Source organism: Takifugu rubripes, chromosome 4 (assembly GCF_901000725.2).
Source record: "Takifugu rubripes chromosome 4, fTakRub1.2, whole genome shotgun sequence".
Lineage (NCBI taxonomy): Eukaryota > Metazoa > Chordata > Actinopteri > Tetraodontiformes > Tetraodontidae > Takifugu > Takifugu rubripes.
Genome location: NC_042288.1, coordinates 13,526,544 through 13,542,641, shown reverse-complemented (window position 1 = coordinate 13,542,641; position 16,098 = coordinate 13,526,544). Strand labels below are relative to the sequence as shown.

Genomic DNA, 16,098 nt, shown 5'->3' with positions numbered 1-16,098 from the left:
GCCTTTGACAGCTCCTACAGAGACTGCTGGATGACCGAAAGCCAACAGTGGAGCTGATTAAAAAAGAGGGAGGGAAGGTTGCAGAGCTGGCAGAGTCTGTGGATAAGGAGAAGGTTGCAAAAGAAATCGAATGCCTGGGGCAGAGGTGGGACGCTCTGCTCAAGAAGGCCGAAAACAGGTTTGCATAAACATTTGTAACATTACACTTCCCTCTAAACACTTGTCAGCAACATGTGCTGTGTTATTCCCCATGATCAAAGCTTTCCCACCCCTTAATCAAGAAAGTAAATTTACCTTTACTTTCCTCTTCATAAATCATAAAGGAATCTTTCAGGACCACCCTCATATCGCACATATGACTCGTGCTGGAAATTAGCGTAGCTTAGCACAAAGACTAACAATGCGGTCGGCCCGACTGAGCTACTCGTCCCCGCCACTCGGGATAAATCCTCTTGGTTTACATTCTACATGACTGTAAAACATGACTCATATATCACACGCTTTTCTCAATAGCCAGTTTTGAAGCTTTGTGGTTAACTGCTTGTGTTTTCTGCTACTTTACTGCCGTTGTTTATGTTAACGTGTCAGGCACAAGCAACTGGAGAGCATCTTAGTGGTTACTCAGCAGTTCCATGAAACGTTAGAGCCCCTGAACGAGTGGCTCGGAGCCACAGAGAAACACCTCATCAACTGTGAACCCATCGGTACCGAGACGTCCAGGCTGGAGGATCAGATCTCTCAGCATAAGGTAACATCGGTCAACTTTTGTCGCGGATCTTTCCATCTTGTCCACTTCTTTTCATTTTGCTTATTCAATTCCATTAGTCCCCATTTGTTTTGTTTTTCATTACATTTCTGTTCATTTTTTTTTCTCTACATGTGTGTCTTTTCTGTTTTATGCCACATCCCTTTGGTTTGCTCCCCATCTCTGTGGTCAGGCCTTAGAGGAGGAGATAATGAATCACAGTAAAGACCTGTTCCAGGCCGTCAGCCTGGGTCAGATGCTCAGGACTGTGAGCTCAGTGGATGATAAGGAGTTTGTGCAGTCTAAGCTGGACGCCGCCCAGGCCGGTTACATAGAGCTCCAGGAGCGATGCAGGAGGAAGGCTGAGATGTTGCAGCAGGCTCTTGCAAACGCCCAGCTCTTCGGCGAAGACGAAGTGGCTCTCATGAACTGGCTCAGCGAGGTGCACGCCAGGCTAAATGAAGTGTCCGTGGAGGAGTGCAAAATAGATGTTCTCGAAAATCAGCTGGGCGAACAAAGGGTACACAGTCCTCCTCTGGCCAAGCGTTATGTTGTCTCTTCTATTTAAGTTGCATCAATCACATTTCTATTGGTCTATGTTTGTGACTTGCGTCTTTCACAGCCAAAGCATTTTATTTTTCCCCGCTCGCGAGGATTTTGTAAAGTTGTATTTTCCTTTTAGGCACTGCAAAGTGACATCGAGTTGAGAAAGAAGAATGTTGAGCAGGCCATCTGTAATGGGGTGGAGCTTCTAAAGCAAACAACAGGCAAGTTATCAGTTATCACTGTCAAAATCAACTCTCAAAATCTTCATAACCGCAAATAAAAGTACTTAACAGAATAATTAGAAGGTATTGCTATTGGCTTATGTGTATCCTGTTGGTTAGATTCACCCACCAGCTCTTGCACTCCCAGATAGTACATGAAAACTCCTTAAAACTCCCTATTTTCTTTTTTTCCTACATTGAATTAAAAAATAAATATGACAGATTGAGAGATTTAGAGGTCACGGGGCATTTTCCATTTTGACAGAGATAAGCTGAGGGTTCTTTCGCTATTCATTTTTTGGCCTTAGCTAAGCTATTGCTACAGCATAATTGAAAGCCTCCTTAATAGCCTAACTTCATGTTTGCAGGTGATGAGGTTATGGTAATCCAAGGCAAACTTGAGGGGATAAAAACTAAGTATTCCGAGATCAACTCCATGAGTGGGAATGTTTTGAAGAAATTGGAGCAGGTTTTGAATCTTTCAACTAAGCTCCAACAAACCCATGAGGATCTGAGCTCCTGGCTCGAGGGTGCGGAGTCTGAGACCAGAGCCTTTGAGCCGGTGGGCGAGCAGCTGGTTCATGCACAAAGCAGGCAGAGGGTAATGCATCCCTCAGAAATAAACACAGGCATATGAAAATACCTCCTGCTCTCATTCGCCCTACTGAAGTTTATTTTTTCACGGATTTTTTTTTCAGGCCTTGTTGAAGGAGGCCAAAGAGCAAAAACCGCTGGTGGACAAGCTGAATGAGCTGAGCAGCTCCCTGCTGGATCTGATCCCCTGGCACACGCGTGAGGGTCTAGACAGGATGGTGACTGAGGACAATGAGCGCTACAGAGCCTTCTGTGACGCCGCCGCTCAGCAAGTGGAACAGATGGATGCTGATCTGCTCAAGTCCCAGCAGGTAAACTACATACGCTCTTTACTCTTTTTACATTTCTCATTATTCATATTTTAGTTTTTGTATTCGCGTATTCAGTTTTGTTCATGAATGCCACCTGATTTCTTTTTTTCTTTACTAGTTTGAACAAGCTGCAGACGCTGAACTCTCCTGGCTGACTGATGCGGAGAGGAAGCTGCTGTCGATGGGCGAGATCAGACTGGAGTCGGACCAAACCACAGCTCAGCTCCAAGCACAGAAGGTTAGTCTTTAATACTCTGTGTGCAAGTGTGTGAATGAACACAGGCCTCCAGTTAAACAATGTACAGTAAACACACCATCTATTTTGCTCCATCCAAACCCACTCCACCGGTTTTCTCAGTGCTTCGCCATGGACATCATGAGACACAAAGATGCACTGGATGATATTGTGAAAACAGGAAAGTCAATAATGAACAGTAAAACCCCAGAGGAGAAAGAAATGCTGAAGGTCGGCTATATTTTTACCGTAATGTAAGCACTCATTGTGGATAAGTGTGCTCGTAAAATAAAATACTTTGGCCCTCTTTTTAGGCAAAGACCCAGAGTCTCTTGGAGGAGTACGCCGTCGTCAGTCAGCTGAACTCTGAACGCTGTCTGCAGCTGGAACGGGCTCATTCTCTGGCCTCTCAGTTCTGGGAGACCTATGAGGAGATGTGGCCGTGGCTCCAGGAAACGTTGTCCACCTTCGCGCAGCTGCCTCCGCCTGCCATCGAGTACGACACGCTGCGGCAGCAGCAGGAGGAGCTCAGGGTAAGGAACCAGGAGAGGCTCAAGTGCTGGGTGCATCGCTTTCATGCGTTAAAACGCATCATTGTCTTCTCCAGCAAATGCGGGAGCTGATTGCCGAGCACAAGCCGCACATTGATAAGATGAATAAGACGGGGCCTCAGTTGCTTGAACTCAGCCCGGTGGAGGGGATTCCCGTGAGGGAGAAATACACAGTGTCAGACCAGCTTTACACCAAACTGAAGGCTGACGTCAAGCAGAGAGCCGCCACTCTGGATGAGGCCATCTCCAAATCTACCCAGGTGAGGATGATGATCCGTGCTGATGATCCGTGCTGCGACGGCGTCATGGCAGGATATGAGGATTACCAGGTTCGGCAGGTTGAGCACAGACTTGCGTCGACTAAAATCCTTCTTTGTTCTCTGCCAGTTTCATGACAAAATTGACCCCATGTTGGAATCGCTGGACCGGATCGCCGAGCGCCTGCGGCAGCCCCCTTCCATCTCTGTGGAGGTGGACAAGATCAGGGAGCAGATAGCAGAAAATAAAGCCGTCTCGGTGGATTTGGAGAAGCTGCAGCCCTTGTATGAGACCCTAAAGCAGCGCGGAGAGGAGATGATCGCCAGGTCTGAAGGAGCAGACAAGGACATCTCTGCTAAAGGTAGATCATGACAATTTGAGGTTTTAAAGTCGTTATTGTACATGGAACCATCAAAACACGATGCAGATGCTTTGATTCCACCTTACTTCACTGTATCGGTTGTGGATTCTCTCTCCCTCTCAGCTGTACAAGATAAACTGGACCAGATGGTGTTCCTCTGGAGTGACATCCAGGCCTTGCAGGAGGAGCGGGAGGCCAAGCTGCTGGATGTAATGGACCTGGCAGACAAGTTCTGGTGCGACCACTGTGCCCTCATCGTCACCATCAAAGACAGCCAAGACCTCCTGAGGAAGCTGGAGGAACCCGGCGTCGACCCCTCTGTCGTCAAACAGCAGCAGGAGTTTGTGGAGGTCTGGAAATGAAGGACTCTAAGAAAAGGGTGGGGGAGTAAAGAGTGATGACACAACCGTTTTTATTTCCTGCAGGGGTTTAAGGAGGAGATCGATGTGCTGCAGGAAGAGCTCGATGTTGTCCAAAACCAGGGCGCGGAGCTCCTGACCGCCTGTGGGGAACCTGACAAACCAGTTATAAAGAAAAGTATCGATGAGGTGAATTCAGCTTGGGAAAATCTCAACAAGTCCTGGAAGGAGAGAGCGGAGAGACTGGAAGAAGCCATGCAGGCAGCTGTGCAGTTTCAGGATGGCCTGCAGGTATACTCGGTTTTACCCTCTGTCTTCTCTTTAATAAAATAGTCTTTATATGGTCCTTTAAAAGTTAAATACACAGTGAGTCAGGAAGTTCGGGTCCTCCTGGTGGTTTTTCTTGAGATCTCTTACATTTAAATGTGTTGGTTTTACATCACACCCATACAGATTCAAATTTCTTTCTGCTCAATGTGAAACCTGACTTTCTGAGCGACGTTCCTCCTGCTAACAATGAGGCTTCGTCTCATACGCAGGGCATGTTTGACTGGGTGGATATTCTGGAGAGCAAACTGGACTCCATGTCACCTGTAGGCACAGACCTGGAAACGGTGAAGCAGCAGATCGTGGAGCTGAAGGTAGGGCGGGTCGTATGAAAATACAGCAGCCGAAAACAGGACGATTCGCTTTCTCACCGCTCATCGAGTTACCTCTTTGTTAAAACTCTGTAATGCTACACCGGCTTTTGTCACAGCCCCCCCTCGGCTGGCCAGTTCTGTGTTTGCACAATAGCGTTTCGTGGACAATAAGGCAGAGCTTGTGCTGTAGATCTGCTGTTGACTTTTATACTGTCTTTCCTGTTGGTGCCGATGATTTAGGAGTTCAAAAAAGAGGCCTACCAGCTGCAGATCGAGATGGAGCGACTCAACCACCAGGCGGGCCTCCTGCTGAAGAAGGTGGCGGAGGAGGCCGATCGCTGCGCCATCCAGGAGCCGATGTCTGAGCTGAAGATGCTCTGGGACAGCCTGGATGAGAAGATCATCGGGAGACAGGTGAGTAAGGGGAGAAATATAGCTCACTCATGGAATCAAGCAGGCTGTGAAACATCTTGCTTCGCTTAAGGTGGACGGCATCTGGAGTGGTTTTGCTTGTCACATGGTAATGGTTTAATCTATCATTAACCCAGCATAAACTGGAGCGAGGCCTTCTGGCACTGGGCCAGTTCCAGCACGCACTGGATGAGCTGTTGGCCTGGATGAGCCACACCGAGGAGCTCCTCACTGAGCAAAGGAAGGCTGGAGGAGACCCCAAAGCTATCGAGATAGAGCTCGCCAAGCATCACGTACGAACAACTCAAACCATGTTTTTTTTAAATTTACGTAGTCATGGAAACAGAGCAATGAGGCGGCTGTAGACTTTCCATCCCATCTTCCAAGATGTCTTACCGCACATCAAAATCAAACATCTCACCACAGTTTCCGGCTGCTTGTCTCTCCAGGTTCTCCAAAATGACGTTTTGGCTCACGAAGCGACAGTGGAGACGGTCAATAAGGCTGGCAGCGATCTGGTGGAATCCAGCGCTGGAGAGGAAGCTTCAAGTCTGCAGAGCAAACTGGAGAACCTGAACCAGAGATGGAAAGCTATCTTAGAGAAGACGGCGCAGCGGAAGCACCAGCTGAAGGCCGCCCTGCTTCAGGTATACAGCCTCACATGCCTTTTCCTCCATGCATGTTTCAGAAGTCAGAAGAATTGGTATATAAAATCCAACATCAATTTTTGTCTTGTAATGACACCAAAGTTTCTATTCAATGCCTTTTAAATTCTCTACTGAAGATGTTCAGCATCTGAAGAATTGGTTCCATAGGTCTCGGCCTTTCGTAGGCGTAGGTTGCCGACAATGGCTGACTGAGGTTGTATTGTGCTGTAGGCCCAGGGTTTCCATGGTGAGATAGAAGATATGCAGCAATGGCTGAAAGACACTGAGCGTCAGCTGTTGGCATCAAAGGCTGTGGGAGGCTTACCAGACACGGCCCGGGAGCAGCTTAACGCCCATCTGGTATGTTTTTAACGCTATGAAAGGCAGCATGCAGACGGCCGGTTGTAGGAGACGTCTTCTCTGTGTTTTTATCTGAAGTGTGAAAATTAAATGACAGTGCAGAATGCGGCACTCGCAAAGGACAACAAAAGAGCGTTTAAAGGGGTTCGGCCTCATTAACCCCCGCTCGACTGTAATGAATGTTGTCATTATTTTAGTTTCCTTTTCTCTCGTGTGAACAAAGCGTCTCAAAAGCATCTCGAAAATGTCGCTCTCCTCTTGCAGGAGTTGTGTTCTGCCTTCGAGGCTAAGGAGGTGCTGTATCAGGAGCTGTTGAACAAGGGCCAGCAGCTGCTCGCTGTGACCCCCGCGGGGCCCGACAGCAACACGGAGCAGGACCTCGCCAACCTGAAGGACAAGTGGGAAGCCGTGCAAGGGAAGGTCACTGAGAGGAAGGTACGTCAGTCGTGGTGGTGGGTCAGTGAGCGTTGCTGCTTAGTGCTGCTCTTAGCTTAATGCTGCAGACGCGGAGGTCCCAGAGAGAGCGAGAGAGGGGCCGCGAGCCGTGACTCTGCAGTCATGAGCTGCTAATCCCACGGCTGGTAATGAATGGCGTAGAGGCAGAGTGCTGCGAGGAGGTGGCTACAGCGTAGATCACAGCTGAGTCAGCACACAACAACAGCGCTCCTGTCTCGTGCGTAAATAATGGAGCTCAGTGTAAAACGAAGACACGCGCCAAACTAAAGCGCATCGATCTCCGCTGATCTCTGAGAAATCCGCCCGCTGGAAGGATCTCTCGCGCCCGCGGCCACAGTAAATAAACTCCGTCATGTTACATTTGCAAAAGACGGATCCTCCCTCTGACTGCTCTCACTCCAGATATGGAGATAGTGATTCTGGCTGCTTCGGGAGTCTGCCGTGGTGTTTGGGTTCACATTTACTTTGGTCTCGTTCCCAGAAATTCAGCGTTTGCTAAATCATGCGGTGGCAGCTGCTGGCGAAAAGCAACGGGACGCTCCTCTCCTCCCGGCTGCAACGAGTCCTTTCCTAATTAAATGAGCTCTGTATGTCAAACCACGCTTTCTGGTTTATCGGGAATCTGAATGTGTGGATGAGAGAGCCGTATCACCCAGTTTGTCCATTTTGAAATTTCATTACCTTAGCTGGAGGAAATGGCTATTTTTTTTTATAGCAACAGCTCTTTGAGTCATTCAATTAAAAGCTCATTGCTCACTTTCTTCCTCATTATCAGCCTCTCCAGAGATGCTAACTTCCTCTGGAGGAACAGAGGTCATGCTCCGCACAACCAGCCCCTCCTGCCCCCTCTCCCCCTCCCCCGCTGCTGTACCAACATTAATGTTTTGTTACCCGTGCCCTTGTGTGCCGTGTCTAACAGGTCAAACTGGAGGAAGCGTTGGAGCTGGCCACAGACTTCCATAACTCCCTGCAGGACTTCATCAACTGGCTGACTCAAGCGGAGCAGACACTGAACACGGTCTCCCCCGCCTCCCTCATACTGGAGACCATCATGTTTCAGATTGATGAGCATAAGGTAGTACTTTGTTCGGACGGGGCACAGAACCTCTGAATGTAAATAAACCCACAACGACACATGAGATAATCTTTTCGCCTTTCCAGGCTTTTATCCGTCTTCCAACAGCCGGCAGAAAATACAGTATCGGTGTCGGTGTAGGAAAAAGTTTATATTTGCTAATCCATCGTTCGGCTCTGCTGTCGTGCCAGCGGTGACTTAATGATTCCATCTGTTTTGCCGTTCAGTCTCATCAATCACGCGACTAATGTTTCCTGCACCGTCAAATGGAAAGCCTTCGCTCCGTCTCGATACCATCGCAGCCGACTCACGTGAATACTTCTGCCTCTCTGCAGATGTTTGTGACGGAGGTGAACTCCCACAGAGATCACATCATTGAACTGGACCAGACGGGGACGCATTTGAAGTATTTCAGCCAGAAACAGGACGTGGTGCTGATCAAGAACCTGCTGCTGAGCGTCCAAGGCCGCTGGGAGAAGCTGGTGCAACGCTCTGTTGAGCGCGGCCGTCAGCTGGACGACGCCAGGAAGAGGGCCAAGCAGGTACGGAAACAGGCATTGTTTCACTGCTGTCTGGCCTTTTTTATTATCAGTGGAGTGTTCTGGAGTCTGAGGCCTGTTTATTGTTCTGTCAGCAGCTCATTATCACATTTTTTATTTGTTTAGGTCTCTTTTTCCCCCTCAAACCTAAGAGATCTTAATTACTGCCGCATTCAAAATGCTCCCTTGTCTCAATTTGTTCGTTGTCCTTCCTCAGTTCCATGAAAACTGGACTAAACTGATGGAGTGGTTGGACGAGTCTGAGAAAAGCCTGGACACTGATGTGGAAATCGCCAACGAGCCGGATAAAATCAAGACCCAACTGCTGCAGCACAAGGTTAACAAGCATCCTCTGACCTCACTTAGTACTTCCAATCAAAGAGCTGCGACCCAGCCAGCCTCCATTAGTCGCCTGTGAAAACGTCAAATATTTTAAGATATTGTATTTTGGCCATGTTTTGCCAAATTTAGAGAATTTGCATAACTGCGATTATTTCTTCGTTTCTTTTTGCTCTCATTTCTGCATTGTTTCAGAGCTCTTCTGCTAATCCTGTCTTAATCCCAGGATGGATCAAATGTATAAGCTGTGACATTGCTTTTTATACGTTTAATCTCCAGAGGCTTTTGGGTGTTTAGCGCTTCTTTTGTGTTGAGTTACTGTAGTAACAGTCAGAGGAGAGAAACCTCCACTGCGGTGGTCACCAGATCGCGCTGACATTTCAGACAGAGTCAACATTTCACAATCTGTCTCAGGAGTTCCAGAAAGCTCTGGGCAGCAAACACTCAGTGTACGACACCACCGCTCGAACAGGGCGTGCCCTGAAAGACAAGACGACACTTAAAGACGATAATCAGAAGCTGGACGACATGCTGAGCGAACTCAGAGACAGATGGGATACTGTTTGCGGCAAGTCGGTGGAGAGGTAAGGCAGCATCTCCCTGCAGTGTTTGCTGTGTTTTAACCCCCCGCAGCTGCTCTTCTAATCAGATTATGTGCAGTTCGGCTCATGATTTGTGATCTTCTGCAGACAAAACAAGCTGGAGGAAGCCCTGCTGTTCTCCGGACAGTTTACAGACGCACTCCAGGCTCTCATTGACTGGCTATACAGAGTGGAGCCTCAGCTGGCAGAAGACCAGCCCGTGCACGGAGACATAGACCTGGTTCTTAACCTGATAGACAACCACAAGGTGGACCAGATCTTCAACACCTAAAGAACTTCTTCTTGTAGTTTATTCCTTTATTGAACCTTGTCCCGTTTGTGGGTTCCGGTTGGTCTCTGCAGGTTTTCCAGAAGGAGTTGGGGAAGAGGACAGTCAGCGTTCAGGCTCTCAAGCGCTCAGCCAGGGAGCTGATCGAGAGCAGCCACGACGACTCATCCTGGGTCAAAGTTCAGATGCAGGAGCTGAGCACGCGCTGGGAGACAGTGTGCAACCTGTCGGTGTCCAAGCAGGCGCGCCTGGAGCAGGCGCTGTGTCAGGTACTGCAGTGTGCACGTGGTGGTCACAGAACCGGTAAAGAGTCCATGTGATTCCCGATTGATCTGTGTCTCCCACAATAAGGCTGAGGAGTTTCACTCCACGGTCCACATCCTGCTGGAGTGGCTGGCGGAGGCAGAGCAGAGTCTGCGTTTCCACGGCAGCCTGCCAGATGATGAAGAGGCTGTGCAGGCTCTGATCGGACAGCACAAGGTGAAAGCCGCAGATGTTAAATAAACACGTCTAATAGGCTTGCACGATTTAACAGTTTCCAACAGAATTACAACATGCCCGCTGCATGATGTCATGCCTGTTCAGAGCCAAAGAAAATGCAGCATTGTTAACATTTTCCCTAATTTACCGATGAAAAATCGAACAAACCAAGGTTCATCCAGCTTAACTGGTTCTTTTCACTTCTATTTAAGGAGTTCATGAAGAATCTAGAGGAGAAGCGAGCAGCCCTTAACAAAGCGACCAGCATGGGGGAGGCCATTCTGACCATCTGCCACCCAGACTCCATCACAACCGTCAAACACTGGAACACCATCATCAAGGCTCGCTTTGAGGAGGTCAGTTCAGCTTTTATTGGGCGTCAGAACCGTCAAAACTCTTGACAGTGCCAGGCCTGTAAGGGAGGAGAGTTTTATGTAATCTAAGGCATATGTGTGCGTGTGACTTCACATCTGCAGGTGCAAGCTTGGGCCAGGCAGCACCAGCAGCGACTGGCCACAGCCCTCACTGAGCTGTTAACCACTCAGGAGCTTCTGGAGAACCTGCTGACCTGGCTGCACTGGGCCGAAACCAACCTCAGCAATAAGGACAAGGAGCCGCTGCCGCAGGAGATCGAAGAGGTCAAAAACCTCATAGCAGAACACCAGGTGAAGTAAATCTGGGGTGAAAAGGGCTTAGCTTATTATCAAACCATCATATTTGCGCTAAACTGGAAAGAATCCGTCCCCTGCAGGCGTTCATGGAGGAAATGACCAGGAAGCAGCCAGATGTCGACAAAATCACCAAGACGCACAAGCGGAAGGCAGCGGTGGAAACTCAGAACCAGTCTCAGATCCCAGTGTTTGGCAAAGGAAGAGCGGGACGTACGTATCACACGGACGCCCCCTCGGGAAGCGTGACCTGGGCCATCTGCGCCGCCGTTGACTCACCGTCTCATTACCTCACTGCAGCTGCGGTGATGTCACCCGCTCTTCCTCATTTCAAGCGTTTGTTCGTTCACAGGAAAGCGATCGCCCACGCAAACCATGTACGCGTCAGCAACTCAGGCTCCCATTGAAACCAAGAATCCCCAAGTTAACCTCCTGGTGACCAAGTGGCAGCATGTGTGGCTGCTGGCTTTGGACCGCAGGAGGAAACTGAATGACGCCATGGACAGACTGGAGGAGGTACTGGCATCTCTGATCTAAGGTTGTGGACCCTGTGTACCCTTCAGGACGTCCGTATTAACGTTGATCGTAATCCACAGCTGAAGGAGTTCGCCAACTTCGACTTTGACGTGTGGCGGAAGCGTTACATGCGCTGGATGAACCACAAGAAGTCTCGCGTCATGGACTTCTTCCGCCGTATCGACAAGGACCAGGACGGAAAGGTGACCCGGCAGGAGTTCATCGAGGGTATTCTGTCCTCCAGTGAGTGTTTCAGGCAAACCCAGAACAGGGCAGCGGGAAGCGGTTGGCAGGATCCTCACTTTTAACCCCCTCCTCCACAGAATTCCCCACCAGCCGTCTGGAGATGAGCGCCGTGGCGGACATATTCGACCGGGACGGCGACGGCTACATCGACTACTACGAGTTTGTGGCGGCGCTCCATCCCAACAAGGACGCGTACAAACCACTGACGGACGCTGACAAAATCGAAGACGAGGCAAGGACGGCTCGAAATGGGCGCCGAACCCCAGAACCGCAGGTGCAATAACGTCTCGTCTTCCCGCAGGTGACGCGTCAGGTGGCCAAATGCAAATGTCCCAAACGGTTCCAAGTGGAACAGATCGGCGCCAACAAATACCGGGTGAGTGGCATTTTTTTGGAATCAACAACCTCCCAAATTCAGGGAAAAAAAGCAAATGTGGTTTGTTGGTGTTTGCGATTCAGGATTGAATACGTGGTGAAACGTCTAACCTGTGTTTTCATTGTTCCTCAGTTTTACCTTGGAAACCAGGTACTTCTGAAACCCCCTCTGTGTTGTTTGGCCTTTCTCTTCTGTTCTTCACTGCTGTCCAGTTAACACTTTCTGCCCAGATTTCCGGCCGATTCCTGGCCGCCGAAACTCAGAAGTAGAACTAAAGAGAACAAAAAGCGCAACTGATTGAGCCTCGGTGTATTTTAGATGAGCAACTCACCGAAGACGATATCTGCTTTTGAGTTTCAGAAAATATGGCTCTAGAGCGCCAGCACCATTTCAGCCCACATCTCTGACTGGTCCACAGACATAAACTCATCTGCCGGGCAGTTTGGAAAATAACGCTTTGTGTGTGCTTGCTTCAGTTTCATGGGAATGATTTACCTCAACATTGGCTGACATATTTTCTGTAACCGACTTTAATTTAGTGTCGTAGCTGGGCCAGGAGTTCTGATTTTAATGCCTTTAACGAGCGCTGGGTTAATATGTCGCCACCGATTGCATGTCGCAGTTTCCAATTATTTTTGTTGTTTATCAGTTTGCCTTCATTTTGCTTTGCGTAGCTTCTTGAATTAAGTCTAATGAGGGAAGGTGTCAGCTAGCGGGGATAAGAACGTCCGTTTGTTTTGCTGTATCACACAACAAATGAATTGAAATAATTCTTTTGACAGTTTGGTCTGGTTCACTGCTTACATGACTCCGTAATCGGCGATGAGACAATAGCAAACAGAGAAAATCAAAATCTTACCCCCCACCTACACGTTGCAGTTTTGGAAAGCTGTATTCTGGTAAATAGTTACTCTTAAGATCTGTCTTGTGCCTCTTTTTTTTATTTTTTATTTAATTTCCTCCAAATCATCATCACCTTAAATGTATTCGATCACTAATATCACCAGTGGCATTCAATCATTTTGACAATCATACGAGTGCAAGATTGTTTCCTTTTTATATCAATCGCAAAGATGTGAGATGTCAGGATCGTAAGCGGAGGGTCATCCGTGTCTGGTCATGTCTGCGTGTCACGCCGTGGTGGATTAGACAGAACTGATTCGCTCCATTCCTCATGTGTCATTGACGCTCTCTGCATTCGATCTGCATCAGTGTCAGTGCACAACCTGAGCTGTCTGTAGCTGTTAGACAAGCAGCCGACTGTCGGACGGCAGGACGTTGCTGCTCGTCCATGTCGGTGATGTGAAACTGTCTCTGGGAAAGGTGCATGCGGTGTGATCGTGGTTGTGATTTATGGTTCTATGCTTTTGTTCGTGGGTCACATCCAACTGGCTAACAAACCGTGTACATCAATAACACACTCTCACTCTCACGCATGTGCTGTTTATTACGCGCTCGAAGCGTACTGTTACGCTTTAGTGCCCTCTAGTGGTTTAGCGATGCAGTGATGAAAACTTGCAGTCGCCATCCAAACAGATTTATTAATGAAAACATGCATTTAATAACACTGTGCATCTGCAAGTGCACTATAAAATTCACTGCACAGTGATTTTATAAATATTTTCATTGCAAAAATGCCAGTAAAAACGTGCAAGGAAAAGAGAACAGCATGTTAGAAATAAACCAGTTGGAATGACCTTTGTGTAACTTGTGTTGTCGGGAATGAAACCTCAGAATGTGTAATAATCCTCTTTGTGTAAATCTGTGCAACATGGAAAAGAAATGATTCCTGAAGTTTACACAAAGAATCTGTGTGTGTGTGTGTGTGTGTTTTGCTGTTGCATGAACGACTTAATTCCACCAACCCAGTATGATCTCCGTATTTTCACAAGTGTTTTTTTTTTCTCTCTCTTGAAATGAGTGGTGATCCACATGTCTCACCCGCTCCCTCTCCTCTCCGTAGTTCGGAGACTCGCAGCAGCTGCGCCTGGTGCGGATTTTACGCAGCACCGTGATGGTGCGCGTGGGCGGAGGCTGGATGGCCCTGGATGAGTTTCTGGTGAAGAACGACCCCTGCAGAGGTGAGTTCACAAATTCCCGCTCGAACCGAAGATTCTGTTGGTCACGATGTCGTTTCCTCGGCCACCTCTGTTAATGACGGCTCTTCTCTTCTTCCCTGCTAATCCTCCCGGCTGCTGCATACGGGTGTCATTCCCTCTAGTTCACCACCACGGAAGCAAAATGTTGCGCTCGGAATCAAACTCTTCGATTACTCAGTCTCCCATAGGTTGGCAAATCTCACAAATTCTCACCCAGCTCCATGAACCCACCGGTGGTATGTGCATCTGCACATCCGAACGTGTGCTGGTTGTGTCGCTGTAGCTGTTTGTGTGTGTGTGTGTGTGTGTGTGTGTGTGTGTGTGTGTGTGCTTATTCATGAATGCCATCCTCCCGAGCCACTCATCACCCATCAGTCACTCAGCCTTGGTGTTTCGTGCATGCCTGTTTGTGGGGAGCACGCCTCCACTTTGCCGTGTCACCAGCACAATTTTCCGGTTCGCTCGGAGTCAAAGGGAGTTCTGGTGGACGCACGACTCGCCGATACAGAGTCCAGACGGCTCGAACTGCACGTGCATCGGTTTGTTCTGAAGTGTCACAGCTGAGTTTGGCAGCTTTGGTGTGGGACTTTCGACTCATTTTCATTGTTCCAATATTTGATCAGCAGTTGAAGCAGAAAAAAACAAATTAAATTTCAGCTTTTTGGGGGGGAAACGTGATGCCATCGGAGTTTTGTTTTATATATGAGGAGAATTTCAAATCTGGCTTTCATACGATGGCAAAGTTTTATTTTATTCGTGCGTATTTCTGCAATTATTCCCCAAAATTGGATTTTGTGGAACTCTACGCCAAAATGGTCAGATTCCTCTTCAATTATTGAAGAATGAGGGACTTCAAAGTGCTGATCGTCATCTCAAGCTGCATGAAAACTTGATGGGGGGCCATTTTTACCCAGCGTGGTTGATTCTGCCGTTGTTCCTCAGCTAAAGGCAGGACCAACGTGGAGCTGCGGGAGAAGTTCATCCTCCCAGAGGGAACCACTCAGGTGATGGCGAGCTTCCGCTACCGAGGCCGCCGATCCCGGCCGTCGTCCAGAGGGGCGTCTCCTAACAGGTCCACCTCCAGTCAGAGCTGCCCGGTCCCCGCACACACGGCGACGGTGGCCGGGGTGAAGGTAAGCCGCCCCCTCACTGCTTCCCAGTCTCCGCCCTCCAATCATCATCACCACCGCCACTGATGTTCTTTTTTTTTTTACCTTCTTCAGTTAATCTCATTTTGAATTATTCATTTTCTTTTAAAGTGATTCTTGTAGATTTTGTTCCCTTTTGATTTGTGAATCCGTGTCTCTGTTTTTGTTTTGTTGATTTGCCATTGTTCCCCAGACTCCCCAACACATAACACGCAATTATGATAAGCCCTGGCTTACAAACAGCAAACCCTCCACTCCTCTTAAATCATCCGACTCCTTTGGGAGCCAAGGCTCGTCCTCTGAGGTAGAGTCACGCACAGCTCGTGGTTTGGAACGCTTTACATTCACGACCCAACCGAAATTCACAATGCAGGCGGCATCGGGTCGTTTTTGGCCGCTTTGGTTGAATTTATGATGAGAACATTTAGGTCAAGGGTCCGGAGGATATCTGACCCAATAAAAAAAAAAGGTTTCATGACCATGAAATTTCAGTTGGGTCCAGACAGCTTTAACAGCTTTTCTATGAGTGTGCCTAACGTGCACAGCAGTGTGTCCCAGTCATTGTAGGTTAAAGAAAACTCAGGATTTCTCAAGATTAAAGCAGAAAACGCACCAAACATGACTCATTTGTATGAGTGAAATGAAAAAAAACCCTACAATTTGGTGATTCTGCAGTAAAATAGAGTTTGATTCATTTTTTCTCACAAATCTCATGTTTTGTTTGACCTACAACGCTCCAATTGTGCTCACACGAGTATCTAATCCGTGCTGGTGCAGCAGCCTTCTAGAACCTGTGCACGCGTGAATGTGAATGATGACTAAACAGAATTTAAACTAACCGCTTCACTGCTTCTGGATGAGCCTGACCCACATTTTAGCACCGCTTACACCTCCCTGGCGGCGTCTTTTCCAGGTGACGCCAGTTCAAGGCAGCAAGTTGCGGCTGCCTGGTTACTTGTCAGGTAAAGGCTTTCAGTCTGGTGAAGAGGGAACCCTGATCAGCGCCGCTGTGCTGAAAGCTCGAAACCAAACGCTCGGAGGTGAGT

The 16,098-nt window shown here is 48.4% G+C and overlaps 1 protein-coding gene across 17 annotated transcripts in view; it reads left to right on the top strand.

The window, feature by feature from the left end:
• The window catches only part of dst (dystonin), a 64,657-nt gene that overhangs the window by 47,382 nt on the left and 1,177 nt on the right, over positions 1-16,098 (top strand). For 4 of the 17 annotated variants that reach the window (XM_029834862.1, XM_029834875.1, XM_029834874.1 and 1 more), the window contains 40 exons: positions 12-178; positions 589-748; positions 939-1,265; positions 1,428-1,512; positions 1,881-2,113; positions 2,211-2,417; positions 2,536-2,655; positions 2,776-2,883; positions 2,967-3,185; positions 3,260-3,463; positions 3,591-3,822; positions 3,946-4,172; positions 4,248-4,472; positions 4,721-4,822; positions 5,063-5,236; positions 5,371-5,526; positions 5,683-5,880; positions 6,112-6,240; positions 6,505-6,675; positions 7,616-7,771; positions 8,107-8,313; positions 8,528-8,647; positions 9,064-9,233; positions 9,339-9,498; positions 9,594-9,788; positions 9,871-9,999; positions 10,212-10,355; positions 10,476-10,664; positions 10,751-10,880; positions 11,020-11,183; positions 11,264-11,426; positions 11,507-11,661; positions 11,731-11,805; positions 11,938-11,955; positions 12,588-12,704; positions 13,769-13,886; positions 14,027-14,140; positions 14,847-15,037; positions 15,246-15,356; positions 15,966-16,092. In XM_029834862.1, coding sequence (XP_029690722.1) covers positions 12-178; positions 589-748; positions 939-1,265; positions 1,428-1,512; positions 1,881-2,113; positions 2,211-2,417; positions 2,536-2,655; positions 2,776-2,883; positions 2,967-3,185; positions 3,260-3,463; positions 3,591-3,822; positions 3,946-4,172; positions 4,248-4,472; positions 4,721-4,822; positions 5,063-5,236; positions 5,371-5,526; positions 5,683-5,880; positions 6,112-6,240; positions 6,505-6,675; positions 7,616-7,771; positions 8,107-8,313; positions 8,528-8,647; positions 9,064-9,233; positions 9,339-9,498; positions 9,594-9,788; positions 9,871-9,999; positions 10,212-10,355; positions 10,476-10,664; positions 10,751-10,880; positions 11,020-11,183; positions 11,264-11,426; positions 11,507-11,661; positions 11,731-11,805; positions 11,938-11,955; positions 12,588-12,704; positions 13,769-13,886; positions 14,027-14,140; positions 14,847-15,037; positions 15,246-15,356; positions 15,966-16,092 — 6,397 coding nt within the window. The remainder of the gene's footprint in view (positions 1-11; positions 179-588; positions 749-938; positions 1,266-1,427; positions 1,513-1,880; positions 2,114-2,210; positions 2,418-2,535; positions 2,656-2,775; positions 2,884-2,966; positions 3,186-3,259; positions 3,464-3,590; positions 3,823-3,945; positions 4,173-4,247; positions 4,473-4,720; positions 4,823-5,062; positions 5,237-5,370; positions 5,527-5,682; positions 5,881-6,111; positions 6,241-6,504; positions 6,676-7,615; positions 7,772-8,106; positions 8,314-8,527; positions 8,648-9,063; positions 9,234-9,338; positions 9,499-9,593; positions 9,789-9,870; positions 10,000-10,211; positions 10,356-10,475; positions 10,665-10,750; positions 10,881-11,019; positions 11,184-11,263; positions 11,427-11,506; positions 11,662-11,730; positions 11,806-11,937; positions 11,956-12,587; positions 12,705-13,768; positions 13,887-14,026; positions 14,141-14,846; positions 15,038-15,245; positions 15,357-15,965; positions 16,093-16,098) is intronic. The other 13 variants (XM_029834868.1, XM_029834877.1, XM_029834873.1 and 10 more) reach the window with 10 other exon arrangements.